The 15,815-nt window shown below is 45.1% G+C and overlaps 1 protein-coding gene across 2 annotated transcripts in view; it reads right to left on the reverse strand.

The window, feature by feature from the left end:
- Positions 1–15,815, reverse strand: part of wdr81 (WD repeat domain 81) — a 45,964-nt gene that overhangs the window by 17,313 nt on the left and 12,836 nt on the right. The window contains exons 3-10 of one of the 2 annotated variants that reach the window (XM_061878125.1): positions 12,992–14,613; positions 11,075–12,925; positions 10,905–11,012; positions 10,618–10,817; positions 4,883–5,064; positions 2,683–2,848; positions 2,181–2,346; positions 209–1,033 (exon numbers count right to left, since the gene is read on the reverse strand). In XM_061878125.1, coding sequence (XP_061734109.1) covers positions 209–1,033; positions 2,181–2,346; positions 2,683–2,848; positions 4,883–5,064; positions 10,618–10,817; positions 10,905–11,012; positions 11,075–12,925; positions 12,992–14,613 — 5,120 coding nt within the window. Of the gene's footprint in view, positions 1–208; positions 1,034–2,180; positions 2,347–2,682; positions 2,849–4,882; positions 5,065–10,617; positions 10,818–10,904; positions 11,013–11,074; positions 14,614–15,815 lie in introns of both variants that reach the window. The other variant, XM_061878124.1, reaches the window with a different exon arrangement.

Consider the following 15,815-nt stretch of genomic DNA (forward strand, 5'->3'; position numbering starts at 1 on the left):
ATTAAAGTCTTGTTTCCAATATTGTGAAATCATCATAATGAGGTACCAAATCAGAATGAATCGGACAAAAACTAGAGCAATAAAACATTGTAAAAGGTACTCTCTGACAATGAGGATTTCGCGTTGTATTGGCGCTCATTAGCTCGTGCAAGTGTAACTCATGTTGTGTCTGGTGTATGAGTTAAGGAAACTAAAGCAAGTCCCTCACCAGTGAACTGGTCCCACAGGTGCACGGTTCCATCACAGCTGACCACCTCCTGCGAAGCTTCCAGTTGTCCAACATAGAACACGGACTTGCGGTGGTCGGTGTATGTAAGCCTTGGTTCCACTTCCTGTGTCCCGTCGCCGCGATTATAGAGGGGCCAGAGCTTCACAGTCTTATCTTTACCACCAGAGAGGAAGTAATCCTCGCCCGCCAGTGGTGCCAAACACTTTGTGGCGCCTGAGTGACCCAGGAAGCTCTGCAGACGGATCTGGTGGAAGTGGAAATGAGGATCTTGCTGGTTGAGGCCGATTTCGTACTGCCAATAGGCCAGCCAGTTGCCCTGCAAGGAACGGCCACTGCGAGCCAGTTCCTGTTTCAGCGCGCTATCCTCTGGAGGAGGTCCAGTCAACCAGGAGGACTGTAAGGGTGCGGTGCTGATGGATGAAGTGGTGGCAGCAGAGGCAGAAATGTTACTGGGCACGGTATGGTTGGAGCGTCCCCAAGAGCCGGTCAAACCAATATTAGGGCTACCACTATGATAGGACTCCCTTGACACTTGGATACGATTTCCTACCAGATGGCTCCCAAAGGTTCCTGACTCTGGGAGTGGGTCTCCAAATGTGGTTGAGCTACTTAAAGGTGAGGGGAAAGCACTGCTCCCCAGGGGCCTGCTAAAATCAGAGGAGACCCCCATGGAGACTGGAGGCAAGTCTACTCTTGAAACGGCGTTTGCTTCTGGGAAGTCTTGACTGACACTCTGATGGTATGAAGACGCCAGCTGCCAGACCAGTTCATGGTTGGGAACCAGTTTCCGGATTGCGACATCACCTGCAGAACCCCACATACACAACAAAGACCAGTCAAAGGCAAAATATAGTGTTTCCATTGTAAACAGTCCTAAAGTACTCCACTAGAACCTTCCTACATTTCATTGTGGTTCAGTTTGGTATGATTTGGTTGTTGTGGGACAAATAGCAACTATGATGTCAGATTGTTCAAATATTTACACAACGAGAAAGAAAAGAAGCGCAATTTAAACCGTGTGGTTCTGGGAATTTTTTTGTCACCGTTCTCATAATCATTTTGACCCCACGGGATGAGATCTTGCGTGGAGCCCCAGATCGAGGGAGATTATCAGTGGTCTTGTATGTCTTCCATTTTCTGATAATTGCTCCCACAGTTGATTTTTTTCACGCCAAGCTGCTTGCCTAGATCTACTCTTCCCAGTCTGGTGCAGGTCTACAATTCTTTTCCTGGGGTCCTTCTACAGCTCTTTGGTCTTGGCCATAGTGGAGTTTGGAGTCTGACTGTTCGAGGCTGTGGACAGGTGTCTTTTATACGGATAACGAGTTCAAACAGGTAACGAGTGGGGGACAGAAGAGCTTCTTAAAGAAGAAGTTACAGGTCTGTGAGAGCCAGAGATCTTCCTTGTTTGAAGTGACCAAATACTTATTTTCCACCATAATTTACGAATAAATTCTTTAAAATTCTTACAATGTGAATTCCTGGATTTAGGGCGGCATGGCGTAGTGGGCCGAGCGGCCGTGACAGAAACCTGAGGGTTGCAGGTTCGCTCCCCGCCTATTGACATCCAAATCGCTGCCGTTGTGTCCTTGGGCAGGACACTTCACCCTTGCCCCCGGTGCCGTGGTGGTTGGAGGCGCAAACTGGCAGCCACGCTTCCGTCAGTCTACCCCAGGGCAGCTGTGGCAACAGATGTAGCTTACCACCACCAGGTGTGAATGAATGATGGGTTTTCATTTCTCTGTGAGCGCTTTGAGTATCTAGTAATAGAAAAGCGCGATACAAATCTAATCCATTATTATTATTTTTTTTTTCCACATTCTGTCTCTCACAGTTGATGAAAATTACAGACCTCTGTCATCATTTTAAGTGGGAGAACTTGCACAATCGCTGGCTGACTAAATTGTTTTTTGCCCCACTGTATACTGACTTGAATGAGTTGTTTCCTTACCAATGAGGCAGTAAAAGGGGATGTAGGAAGCATGTGCCATCTCTGTGCTAAACACACTTTGCAGTTCCTCCAAGACGGCCAACTCATAGGTCTCACTGGACTTGGTAGGCGTCCTGACGTCCACCACCGTCACCTCTCCTACAACTCTGCGGGGGGCACTTCCAATCTACAGGATAGAGGAAGTCGTCATAGGTCATTGCTTGAAAGAAGATTGTTATTCCAAAGAAAAAAAACTTCTCTAATTTACCAGGAGAGGGTCAACTAACTTGTACCGCAGCCTGACAAATACATACTCTCTGTCAATCTCCTTCCTTGTCAGTCAGGCAGTTCTATTCCAAGCTCCTGTCTCTTGTTTCTATTTTTATCCACGTTTTCATCTGCCTTTATTCCCCCTTTTTGTTTTTCATAAAGCTTGTCCTGACGGGCCTGCCTGCTGAACATATTCTAGAAATAAACTTGACAAAGACACTTGTTAGTCCGTGTGAGTGACACGCTCCAGTACCTGGGCCTGCAGGAAATGTAGCAAGGAGAAAATGGCAAAGAACTGGCGCAGCGTGTCCGCCATATGCTGCTGCACCATCTCCCTCCCAATGCGAAGGCAGATGAGGGCCATCAGGCTGAGTGTCTTGAGACACACGGCTGTGCGACACTGCCCCCCGCTGGGGAACCTGGGTACAGCAGAACATGAAAGTGAATAGAAAAAAACTATCCAGTCGTAGTCCCGAAGACAAAACATAAACAAACAAGTACTGAGGAATCACCAAAGTCTATAATGCCACATTTGTTCTCGCTCTGGCAGAACACTGTCAGACATGATGTCAGTTAGGTGTAAACTAGAGATAAATGCTTTAAAAATGTTGTATCGGTTTGAAAAAGTAAAATGTATGACTTTTTAAAACGACGCTGTACGGAGTACACGGACGTAGGGGAGATGTACAGAGCAATCATACAAACCCCGTTTCCATATGAGTTGGGAAATTGTGTTAGATGTAAATATAAACAGAATACAATGATTTGCAAATCCTTTTCAACCCATATTCAGTTGAATATGCTACAAAGACAACATATTTGATGTTCAAACTGATAAACTCTATTTTTGTTTGCAAATAATCATTAACTTTAAAATTCGATGCCAGCAACACGTGACAAAGAAGTTGGAAAAGGTGGCAATAAATACTGATAAAGTTGAGGAATGCTCATCAAACAATTATTTTGAACATCCCACAGGTGTGCAGGCTAATTGGGAACATGTGGGTGCCATGATCGGGTGTAAAAACAGCTTCCCAAAAAATTCTCAGTCTTTCACAAGAAAGTATGGGGCGAGGTACACCCCTTTGTCCACAACTGCGTGAGCAAATAGTCAAACAGTTTAAGAACAACGTTTCTCAAAGTGCAATTGCAAGAAATTTAGGGATTTCAACATCTATGGTCCATAATATCATCAAAAGGTTCAGAGAATCTGAAGAAATCACTCCACGTAAGCGGCATGGCAAGAAACCAACATTGAATGACTGTGACCTTCCATCCCTCAGACGGCACTGTATCAAAAACCGACATCAATCTCTAAAGGATATCACCACATGGGCTCAGGAACACTTCAGAAAACCACAGTCATTAAATACAGTTCGTCACTACATCTTTAAGTGCAAGTTGAAGTTCTACTATGCAAATTAAAGCCATTTATCAACAACATCCAGAATCGCTGCCGGCTTCTCTGGGCCCAAGATCATCTAAGATGGACTGATGCAAAGTGAAAAAGTGTTCTGTGGTCTGACGAGTCAACATTTCAAATTGTTTTTGGAAATATTCGACATCGTGTCATCCGAACCAAAGGGGAAGCGAACCATCCAGACTGTAATCGACGCAAAGTTGAAAAGCCAGCATCTGTGATGGTATGGGGGTGCATTAGTGCCCAAGGCATGGGTAACTTACACATCTGTGAAGGCACCATTAATGCTGAAAGGTACATACAGGTTTTGGAGAATCCTAGCAACGTTATCATGGACGCCCCGGCTTATTTCAGCAAGACAATGCCAAGCCACATTCAGCACGTGTTACAACAGCGTGGCTTCGTAAAAAAAGAGTGCGGGTACTTTCCTGGCCCGCCTGCAGTCCAGACCTGTCTCCCATGGAAAATGTGTGGCGCATTATGAAGTGTAAAATACGACAGCGTAGACCCCGGACTGTTGAACGACTGAAGCTCTACATAAAACAAGAAGGGGAAAGAATTCCAATTTCAAAGCTTCAACAATTAGTTTCCTCAGTTCCCAAACGTTTATTAAGTGTTTTTAAAAGAAAAGGTGATGTAACACAGTGGTGAACATGCCCTTTCCCAACTACTTTGGCACGTGTTGCAGCCATGAAATTCTAAGTTAATTATTGTTTGCAAAAAAAAAAAAAGTTAATGAGTTTGAACATCAAATATGTTGTCTCTGTAGTGCATTCAACTGAATATGGGTTGAAAAGGATTTGCAAATCATTGTATTCCGTTTATATTTACATCAAACACAATTGTTGATATCACCTATTCCAAAAACATGAGCATCCTCCATAAGAGATCTCAGGAAAAGATGATACAGTTTAATGAAGTAAACTAGCTGGCGGCTGCAGCATCCAAGGCCAGCGTGCCAGAATGTATTGGGTTGGATATTCCCTTGTAACGTTCAGTTTGGCACAATGCTGCATATAAATGTGCGTCTTACCCCATGTGGGGGTTGGTAAGCAGGTCCAGAAGCGGAAGAAGCACATCCTGGTTAATTTTCATGAGCATGTCCATGAGCGTGGTATCGGAAAGAAAGACGATGATCTTCTTGGTCAGCGCAACAGCACCCAGCAGGCTGGCCTCCTTCCGCGTGTTGAGACGCTGCGAAGAGGGTGGAGACACCTGCAGACAAACACAATTGAAGCCCGTAAGGCACTAACAATTTTACACAGGTGGATTATAGTGCTTGTTAGGAATGTAACGGTATTAAAATCTCACGGTACGCTATTATCATGGTATTAAGGCCACGGTACTATTTAATTACATAGAGTGTAAAATGAAGTGTCAGCAATAATACTTTAACTGAACACAAGCATTATGCTAAAATGTTCCAATAATACTGCAAACTTCTTTTTAAGTGCAAACAATAGTGCAGGAACATCCACTGTTTCAAACAAATACTAAAAATAACTTAAAATTGATTGTCTTTAAAGGCCTACTGAAAGCCACCACGCAGTCCATCCATCCATCATCTTCCGCTTATCCGAGGTCGGGTCGCGGGGGCAACAGCCTAAGCAGGGAAACCCAGACTTCCCTCTCCCCAGCCACTTCGTCTAGCTCTTCCCGGGGGATCCCGAGGCGTTCCCAGGCCAGCCGGGAGACATAGTCTTCCCAACGTGTCCTGGGTCTTCCCCGTGGCCTCCTACCGGTTGGACGTGCCCTAAACACCTCCCTAGGGAGGCGTTCGGGTGGCATCCTGACCAGATACCCGAACGACCTCATCTGGCTCCTCTCGATGTGAAGGAGCAGCGGCTTTACTTTGAGTTCCTCCCGGATGGCAGAGCTTCTCGTCCTATCTCTAAGGGAGAGAAGAAAACTCATTTTGGCCGCTTGTACCCGTGATCTTATCCTTTCGGTCATAACCCAAAGCTCATGACCATAGGTGAGGATGGGAACGTAGATCGAGCGGTAAATTGAGAGCTTTGCCTTCCGGCTCAGCTCCTTCTTCACCACAACGGATCGGTACAACGTCCGCATTACTGAAGACGCCGCACCGATCCGCCTGTCGATCTCACGATCCACTCTTCCCTCACTCGTGAACAAGACTCCTAGGTACTTGAACTCCTCCACTTGGGGCAGGGTCTCCTCCCCAACCCGGAAATGGCATTCCACCCTTTTCCGGGCGAGAACCATGGACTCGGACTTGGAGGTGCTGATTCTCATTCCGGTCGCTTCACACTCGGCTGCGAACCGATCCAGCGAGAGCTGAAGATCCCGGTCAGATGAAGCCATCAGGACCACATCATCTGCAAAAAGCAGAGACCTAATCCCGCGGCTACCAAACAGGAACCCCTCAACGCCTTGACTGCGCCTAGAAATTCTGTCCATAAAAGTTATGAACAGAATCGGTGACAAAGGACAGCCTTGGCAGAGTCCAACCCTCACTGGAAACGTGTCCGACTTACTGCCGGCAATGCGGACCAAGCTCTGGCACTGATCGTACAGGGAACGGACCGCCACAATAAGACAGTCCGATACCCCATACTCTCTGAGCACTCCACACAGGACTTCCCGAGGGACACGGTCGAATGCCTTCTCCAAGTCCACAAAGCACATGTAGACTGGTTGGGCAAACTCCCATGCACCCTCAAGAACTCCCACGCAGTCTGATAGTTTATATATCAATGATGAAATATTAACATTGCAACACATGCCAATACGGCCTTTTTAGTTTACTAAATTGCAATTTTAAAATTTCCGGGGACTTTTTTCTTGAAAACGTCACGTAATGATGACGTGTAAGCAAGACGTCACGGGGTTTAAGGAAATATGAGCACTGCACACACACACAGCTAAAAGTCGTCTGCTTTAACAGCATAATTACACAGTATTTTGGACATCTGTGTTGCTGAATCTTTTGCAATTTGTTCATTTAATATTGGAGAAGTCACAGTAGAAAGATGGAGTTGGGAAGCTTTAGCCTTTAGCCACACAAACACATGGTGATTCCTTGTTTAAAATTCACGGAGCTTAAACTTTACTATGGATCCCGACTACATGTCAACCAGCAGGTTTCGGTGAGAAAGTTGTGGTTAAAAAGTCGCCTCTTACCGGATATCAGCTGAGCTTCTGCCTCCCGTACAGCTGCCGTCGACTTCCCCGAGACACTGGCGTCAACACCCGGCCGTGGACGTACACTTCCGACTATCAGGTACTGTTAAACTCACTAAAACACTAGCAACACAATAGAAAGATAAGGGATTTCCCAGAATCATCCTAGTAAATGTGTCTAAAAACATCTCAATGCAACGCGATTGCAATCGCGTTTTTTTTTTAACTTGTTTTTTTTTTTTTTGTAGTCCGTCGCTATCAATATCCTCACACACGAATCTTTCATCCTCGCTCAAATTAATGGAGAAATTGTCGTTTTCTCGGTCGGAATAGCTGTTTTTGTTGGAGGCTCCCATTAAAAACAATGTGAATATGTGAGGAGTCATCAACATGTGACGTCATCGTCTGCGACTTCCGGCAGAGGCAGGGCTTTTCTCCAGTTGCGAACTTTATCCTGGATGTTCTCTACGAAATCCTTTCAGCAAAAATATGGCAATATCGCGAAATGATCAAGTATGACACATAGAATGGACCTGCTATCCCCGTTTAAATAAGAAGATCTCATTTCAGTAGGCCTTTAAAGTGATAATGTGAACCTCCAGTGTAAAACAATAATGTTCAGTTTAGTGTCTTTCAACTTTTACTTTCTGAAAAGCAGTGTCCTCCACAGTGGACATGTTTATTTTAGCCTAGAACAGACCTAGGCAAAATACGGCCCGCGGGCCACATGTGGCCCTTTAAGATTTTCAATCTGGCCCGCCGGACATTTGACATCATTTCTTTAGACATTTAACATCAAAAGTTTAGTCACCATTATGATGTGCAGTAATGTTTTTACATGACCGCAAGTCTTGAACTATAAAAAGTATTTCAATGGAGTGTTATAGGAGTTAGGTCAGAGCAGCTCAGACCAGGAACAAAACAGAGTGGGCGGGGCTTGTTTTCAGAGCAGCCAGCCCCAAACACACGTGCCAGGAACAGACGTGGAAGCAGATTTTTACAACAAATTTATGCATAAAAGTGATAATATATCATATTGTAGACATTTATTACACTTTGCATTCATATTTTGCTGTTTGTTACATTTTTGTTGTATTTTAGAGCGATTGTTTATACGTTGGTAATATTCAGTGTTTTATTGTTCATAGTTAATATTGTTAAAATATATATTTGGGGCGGCATGGCGTAGTGCAGGGGTGGCCACACTTTTTCTGCAGGCGAGCTACTTTTCAATTGACCAACTCGAGGGGATCTACCTCATTTATATATATCATTTATATTTATTTATTTATGAAAGAGACATTTTTGTAAACAAGTTAAATGTGTTTAATGATAATACAAGCATGTGTAACACATATAGATGTCTTTCTTTCACGAAGACAAGAATATAAGTTGGTGTATTACCTGATTCTGATGACTTGCATTGATTGGAATCAGACAGTAATGATGATAACGCCCACATTTTCAAATGGAGGAGAAAAAAAGTTGTCCTTTCTGTACAATACCACATGAAAGTGGTTGGTTTTTGGCATCTAATTCATCCAGCTTCCATACACTTTACAAGAAAAACATTGGCGGCAAATTCCGTAGCTTGCTTGATTGACATTCACGACACCCGAGGGTCTTGTGAGATGACGCTTGCTGCTGCCAGTTCATTATTATGAAAAAATGACAGAGAGGAAGGCGAAAAAAACTTTTTATTTCAACAGACTTTCGCGCCGTCCCTTCCGTCAAAACTCTAAAGGCCAACTGCAAATTTCCTATCTTCACAATAAAAGCCCTGCTTCATGCTGCCTGCGCTAACAAAATAAGAGTCTCGGAAAGCTGGCGTGCACAAGTGATGTGCACACCAGCTTTCTGAGGGATCGCTTGTGCACGCCAGTTTTCCGAGACTCTGTATTTAGTTAGCGCAGGCAGCATGAAGCAGGGCTTTTATTGTGAAGATAGGAAATGTGCAGTCGGCCTTTAGAGTTTTGACGGAAGGTACGGCGCGAGAGTCTGTTGAAATAAAAAGTGTTTTTCGCCTTCCTCTCGGTCATATTTTAATAATAATGATCTTGCAGCAGCCAGCGTCATCTCACAAGACCCTCCGGTACCGTGAATGTCATTTAAGTGACGTCTTGGTGAAGATTGATGATCACTAATTTTTAGGTCTATTTTTTTTAAAAGCCTGGCTGGAGATCGACTGACACACCCCCCGCGGTCGACTGGTAGCTCGCGATCGACGTAATGGGCACCCCTGGCGTAGTGGGTAGAGCGGCCGTGCCAGAAACCTGAGAGTTACAGGTTCGCTCCCCGCCTATTGACATCCAAATCGCTGCCGTTGTGTCCTTGAGCAGGACACTACACCCTTGCCCCCGGGCCGCTCACACTGGTGAATGAATGATGAATGAATGATAGGTGGTGGCCGGAGGGTCCGTAGGTGCAAACTGGCAGCCACGCTTCCGTCAGTCTACCCCAGGGCAGCTGTGGCTACAGATGTAGCTTACCACCACCAGGTGTGAACGAATGTTGAGTCCCACTTCTCTGTGAGCGCTTTGAGTATCGAACAATAGAAAAGCGCGATATAAATCTAATCCATTACTATTATTATTATTAAAACGCCCATTTTCTTTCTTTTCATATACATTTTGAGTGTCCCATTCAGTAAAAACTATAAGATTCCATTTGTTTTTTTTGAGGTTGTCTGTTATAACGTTTTTAGAATTCTATCGAACATTGTGACTTTTGGAAAAAAAAGGGACCCAAACACAAATACTGTACAGAAGGGTTTTACAGCTAAATGTGTATATATCATTTATAAACACATACACATTTTTTCTGTCAATGTGGCCCCCGAGTCAAAATATTTGCCCAGCTCTGGTCTAGAATATGCTGTTTTCGAAAAAAAAAAAAGACAATTTAACTTTTAATAATGTTAATACCTCACAAACGGATCTTTGGCTTCAAATATCTTTTTTGGGTGACGGTTAATAAGGTGGCTACTTGTCCAGCCAGGGGTCCTGTCTTCCGCCAGAGCATAGCTCAATAGGCTCCATCCCTCCCCGCAAAATCGACAGAGACAAGCAGTGGGAAACGGATGGATGGATTGCTTGAGGATTCAGTGAGAGGTTTTTCAGTTTACTCGTATTTCCAGCAATGTACATTTTTTTTTTGTTGTTTTTTATGATTTCTGTCCGTGCGCTGCGAAGAATCGCCATGGAAACGCTCCAGACGAATCTGGTGTGCTTTGCTTTGCAGAACGCAGACTTTCTTACCTCCACCAAAAAGGTTTTTTTCGCCAAGGTTTGTTTGTATGTTTGTTAGCAACATAGCTGAAAAAGCCCTGGAGGAGGTATTGATGAAATGTTTGAAAATACAGCAATTCTTCTTATCTACTTCGAACACACCTGGGCGTTCCACACCCCCCACTTGCCAGTCTCACGCCGTGCAGAGGATTCTAGGAGATGTAGTTTATTTTCAGACCCGGCAAACACTGAAGAGCCAAAAACATCTACACACCAAGTTTCAGTTGGATGCCGTCACGTGTCACGGCGTTATTGTGAAGACTTTGAAACCGCAGTATCTACAAAACCGGGCTTGTGAATGAGTATTCTAGTATACTTACAGGTGACCAGCACTTACCAGGTATCCTATATAGGGCAGGTACTGATACGTGAGTACAGGTTCTCCGTAAAGCTGAGCGATGTAAATGAGACAGTCTAACACGGGTCCGGCTGTCTCGTCTCCCACAACAGGTCTCTTCTCATACACGCTGCCCATTCCCACGCTCTCTAGGTTAGTCTCTTCAGGTCCAGGAGTAACAAACTGGTGGCTCTGGGGGTCTTTGGGTAAAGTGCGTTAGAAGTGAGCTTTGTTACTTGACACATATTGGATGTTGGCATTCCATTGGACATTTAATGTTTACGCACCGATGTAACAATTTGTGAGTAGTCTCAGCAAGTTCCTGGCCACGCATCGAGACGTCACAGTCGGTCCAAGTTTGGCGGAGAGCCAGCGAACTGTTTTGCAGACTGTATCTGTGAATTAAACAGGCTGTTAATGGACATGACCATTTAACAAAAAAAGATCAAACACTCACCTAAGAGAATTTTCTGCTCTTTCTCCTGCGAGTCTTCTGATGGCTCATGCTCTGCCTCTTCCTCCTGCTCCCCCATGATATGTTTCTCTGCTTCCTCCAGCACCATTCTGTTCACAAACTCATTTTCCAGACTTGTAAGAGTAGCCCCTGAATCTTCTGTGCAACCAGAGAAAGACAGCTCCAACTTGGGGGTCGAAGGATCGTCTTCCTGCAGTTTACAATCACTGGCCTCCGTCATCTCCACGTCGTTCACCTCTCCGCCCTCTTCTCCCTCGCTGGCTTGTTTGAGATCCTGGCTGCTGTCGGCCGATTTGAGACTAGCTCGATCACGCATTGAGTCCCCGTCGCCTAATGAGAGTTCGCTTGTACTACTTTTGTCGCTAAGTTTACCCATGCTCAAAGACTCTTGGTCTTGGTCCTTCGCTGTAGAGTTCTGCCCTGGCTGTTTCCCACTGTCGCACCCTGCGCCATTGTTAATGTAGAACTCATTTTGAAAGTCCTCCGACTCCGAGACAAACACCTGTTCGTTGAAACTGATGCCTGAGGAGTAGTCAACCAGCCCAGTTTCCCCCACAGCACCGACACCTCCACTAGCCCCGTTGCCACCGCTTATGTTCCCGCTGACTGACCCAGAGGAGGAGCGCACATCACCAGCCTGAAAGCCCTCTTCCTCTTCCTCTCCTAGGTTACAAGTCCCACTGCGCATCCCTTTGCAGATCTCTCCGGCAGAACCAGATGAACAGCTTTCGAAACCAGTGAGGACCTGCAGCACATGGGGGAGCAAGTTGGAGAGAAAGGCCTGCAGGCCGAGCCTCATGATGAGCTGCAGAACGAAGCAGTCGGTGTACAGATAAAAACGTCCCCGCAGGTAGTGGGGGTTTTCATAAACGCTGACGAGTGGCTTCAGAAGAAACTTGTTTGCGTTTCTAGGACCCAGGACTCTTGAAATTGGCTCAAACAAGTACCAAGCTGCATAGACAGCCGTGGACTCCTCGAGCATTATGGCCAAAATGAAGGGCAAGAGAATCTCAAGGCCCTCGGCTGTGATATTGGTTCGCAAAAGCCTTTCTAACTGCTGCCACAAATAAAAGACCACATCTCTTCCTTGAAGGCTACACACACTCTCCATCTTGTCGTGGTACGAAACAATAAAGCGATGGAGTGCTGCAAAATATGAAGGGAATGGAAATGGGGTAATGAATGTATTCAGTAATTGGGCAGGGTTTGGAGGCGGAAGGCCCTCACAGATGGCATCGTAGTTAAAAAGAAGCGGACGTGGACAATGACCTGCGTCTTTAAGATATGTTTGGGAGTGCTTTTCCATTAGTAGCAGTTTCTGAAGAGCGTAATGTAAAGGGAGTGGAATATCACGGAGGCCAAAAGAGCACATTTCCATAACAGCACAGAAACGTTGTCTGAGGGGGGCACCTGGTATCAACCCTCTCACTTTCGAGGAGTAAAATATCTCTGCAATGAGTACGCCAAGAGCCTGCATATCTCGTTGGTAGAGCTGTGTGAAAGAAGGTGAGGTTTCGATCAACTCAACTTCATTTGTGGCTTCACCAGCTTCAGGTGGCTGCGACACTCGGGCATGCAAACTCTTCACAAGAAAGTTGTTTAACTTCTCCAGCTCTTCCAAAGGTTGCAGGGGGCTGAAACCCTCTGGAAGAATGATCTTGACGTCCTCAGCATTGGAGGTGGTCACACTTCCCTCCCCGTGTTTTTTATTAGCTGGTCCACTTCTTTGGAGCATGACATTGCGTAAACCTGGGCCCAGACTGCTTGTAACGTCACCAGAGGAAGAGGTAGGGGACTGCGATACAAGTGCGGTGTCTCCCATCTTCCCTCCCGCTGGAACAGAGGACGACGCAGTATTAGATGAGCCAGTGGACATTAATGAATCCAGGGCTTCTGTACCTTGTTCAAGCTCTACATCTTTGTCTACCATGGTCCAGCCACTGGATTCACAACCTGTGGCCTCCACCACCATTCCATCCACAGAGTCAGATACGGTGTTGATTTGTGGGATATGTAGAGAAGGCACATTAAGCGCAGCAAGGCCAAGAAAAGGTGGTTCGGCGGGAGCATACTGAGAAGCTGATAAGCGTGGCGGGTGGGGCTGGTCAAACAACTGGACCACACCGTAAGTTGTCAGATTGGTGTGGTTATCTACTAGGTGCAAGCACACATTCTTGGCTTTGACTGCTTCTTTACCCGACAGATTGTAGCCAAAAGTGAGGTCTATCCAATGGTGCAGGTTCTGGGACACTTCCCTGCTTTCCAAGAGGCGCCGATGGACCTCGATAAACACCTCACAGGACTTGCACCAGGAAGGCACATCCAGGTCTGGCATGTCAGGGTGGATTGAGCGGAAAATAGATGGATCAGTGTAGAACTCGGGAATGCACTCATCAGGGGTCCAACTCTGCATGCGTTCCATACTGGAGGGGTACTCATTGGGCTCCCACTGGGACCTCACATGGCTGCACAGCACAGATTTAGGTGTCTGCCGAGCTTTGTATACATAGTATGTAATGTCGGAGAGCACATCAGATATGTGATGAGGTACGTGAAGGTGGTCTGAATGTGGTCCACCTGCACTGACAGATCCACTGAGGTCTCCTGCTACACCAACTCCACCTATTCCATTTCCCACTGCAGCTGCCAAAGCCTCTTTGGTCATCTCATAGGTGAAGTCCAGCTGCTTATCTCCTTTGTTGAGTCTGAACTTGGACCTTCTGAGATCTCTGAATTTTCCAAACGGCACAGTAAAATCAACCACCCATGGCAGCACCGGGTGGTAATTTGGGTCTCCTTCTCGCCGTCCCGCTAACTTGTTGAGTTCCATCAAGTAGTGATAGTTACTGACCCGCCCATGGACCCAGTCAAGAACTAAAGTCTTGAGGTCATCAAAGCAGTCCTTGCAAAGCAGTTGGTTCTGACTTGAACAGGCGCTTCCGCTTGTCACGGCACTTTTAGGCATCTGCCTCGCGGGGACGTCATCGCTTGCAGACCTGTTGGTCCCCAGTTCCTCAAAATGGGCCAGGTTGAGTTTAAGATGGCTGCAAAGCTTCTCGTCAACGGCAACATCCAGCAAGGAGAGATCTCCACAGGACAATCCTGCAGCGTGACAAGCCTGCATGGCTGTGAGCAACTGGTACAGAATGAACAAAACTTTGGCATGACTATTGGCTAACTTGGCTGGGCTGAAGGAGACAATGTCATAAAGTGAATACTGACTGTAAGGTAAAACTATGTACAGCATCTCAGTTGTCTCCAGCAGACACTCCGCAGTTAGAACATTGGGACACACTGAGTGGGGCTTTACAGAACTTGAAAGAGCGGATGGCAAGAAGTTTTCTTTCTCCTTCTCTCTGGCTGGAGAGAGGGATTGGGACATTTTGTCACATGAGATGAATGTGGAGTTAAAAAGCTTCTGCAGTGCGTGTCTCACTGCGTCCACGGCTGCAACGTGCATCTGCTCTGTGGCTCTGGCGTATGGCTGCACACGTTTGGAATGGGCTTCCCGCCACAGATTCCTGGAAGATAAAAAAGCAGAAAGGCGTCACAATACAATAAACAATAACAGATTATTTGCTGAAATACACTCAGCAGCCACACCATCAGACACACTTACAGGTCAAACACACAAAAAAAACATTCTATGCATGGTCACAACCATTAGCATGTTGTAAGGGTACACAGCATCGACCGCTACTGGTGCTGACAAGAAGCGGGGCCGCCATCTTGGAGTGGTGATCAGTGCAATTCATTTGGCAGGAACAATGAACTGTAAACGCATTTAATTCATCTTACCTCACTGAATACCACTGGATTTAACACGTTTTTTGTTATACGTGTAGCTATGATAAAGGACACATGTTTAGGCGTGTTTTATTATTCATAGTTTGCTTAACAGTAATAGAATATTCTTATATGCTATGGGTGACCAGACGTCCAAGATCAAAACTGGGAATATAATCCCAGAGAAGGGGGAAAAATGGTCAGCTATTTTTATGTTGAAAAAACAATATAATGAGGTTATATATACAGGCGTATATCCTACATAAACAATAAATGAATCCATTATATATATATATATATATATATATATATATATATATATATATATATATATATATATATATATATATATATATATATATATATATATATTATAGACCAGGGGTGCCCACACTTTTTCTGCAGGCGAGCTACTTTTCAATTGACCAACTCGAGGGGATCTACCTCATTTATATATATCATTTATATTTATTTATTTATGAAAGAGACATTTTTGTAAACAAGTTAAATGTGTTTAATGATAATACAAGCATGTGTAACACATATAGATGTCTTTCTTTCACGAAGACAAGAATATAAGTTGGTGTATTACCTGATTCTGATGACTTGCATTGATTGGAATCAGACAGTAAGGATGATAACGCCCACATTTTCAAATGGAGGAGAAAAAAAGTTGTCCTTTCTGTACAATACCACATGAAAGTGGTTGGTTCTTGGCATCTAATTCATCCAGCTTCCATACACTTTACAAGAAAAACATTGGCGGCAAATTCCGTAGCTTGCTTGATTGACATTCACGGCACCCGAGGGTCTTGTGAGATGACGCTGGCTGCTGCTAGTTCATTATTATGAAAAAATGACAAAGAGGAAGGCGAGAAACACTTTTTATTTCAACAGACTTTCGCGCCGTCCCTTCCGTCAAAACTCTAAAGGCCGA

This window comes from Nerophis ophidion, linkage group LG18, assembly GCF_033978795.1.
Source record: "Nerophis ophidion isolate RoL-2023_Sa linkage group LG18, RoL_Noph_v1.0, whole genome shotgun sequence".
NCBI classification, from domain to species: domain Eukaryota; kingdom Metazoa; phylum Chordata; class Actinopteri; order Syngnathiformes; family Syngnathidae; genus Nerophis; species Nerophis ophidion.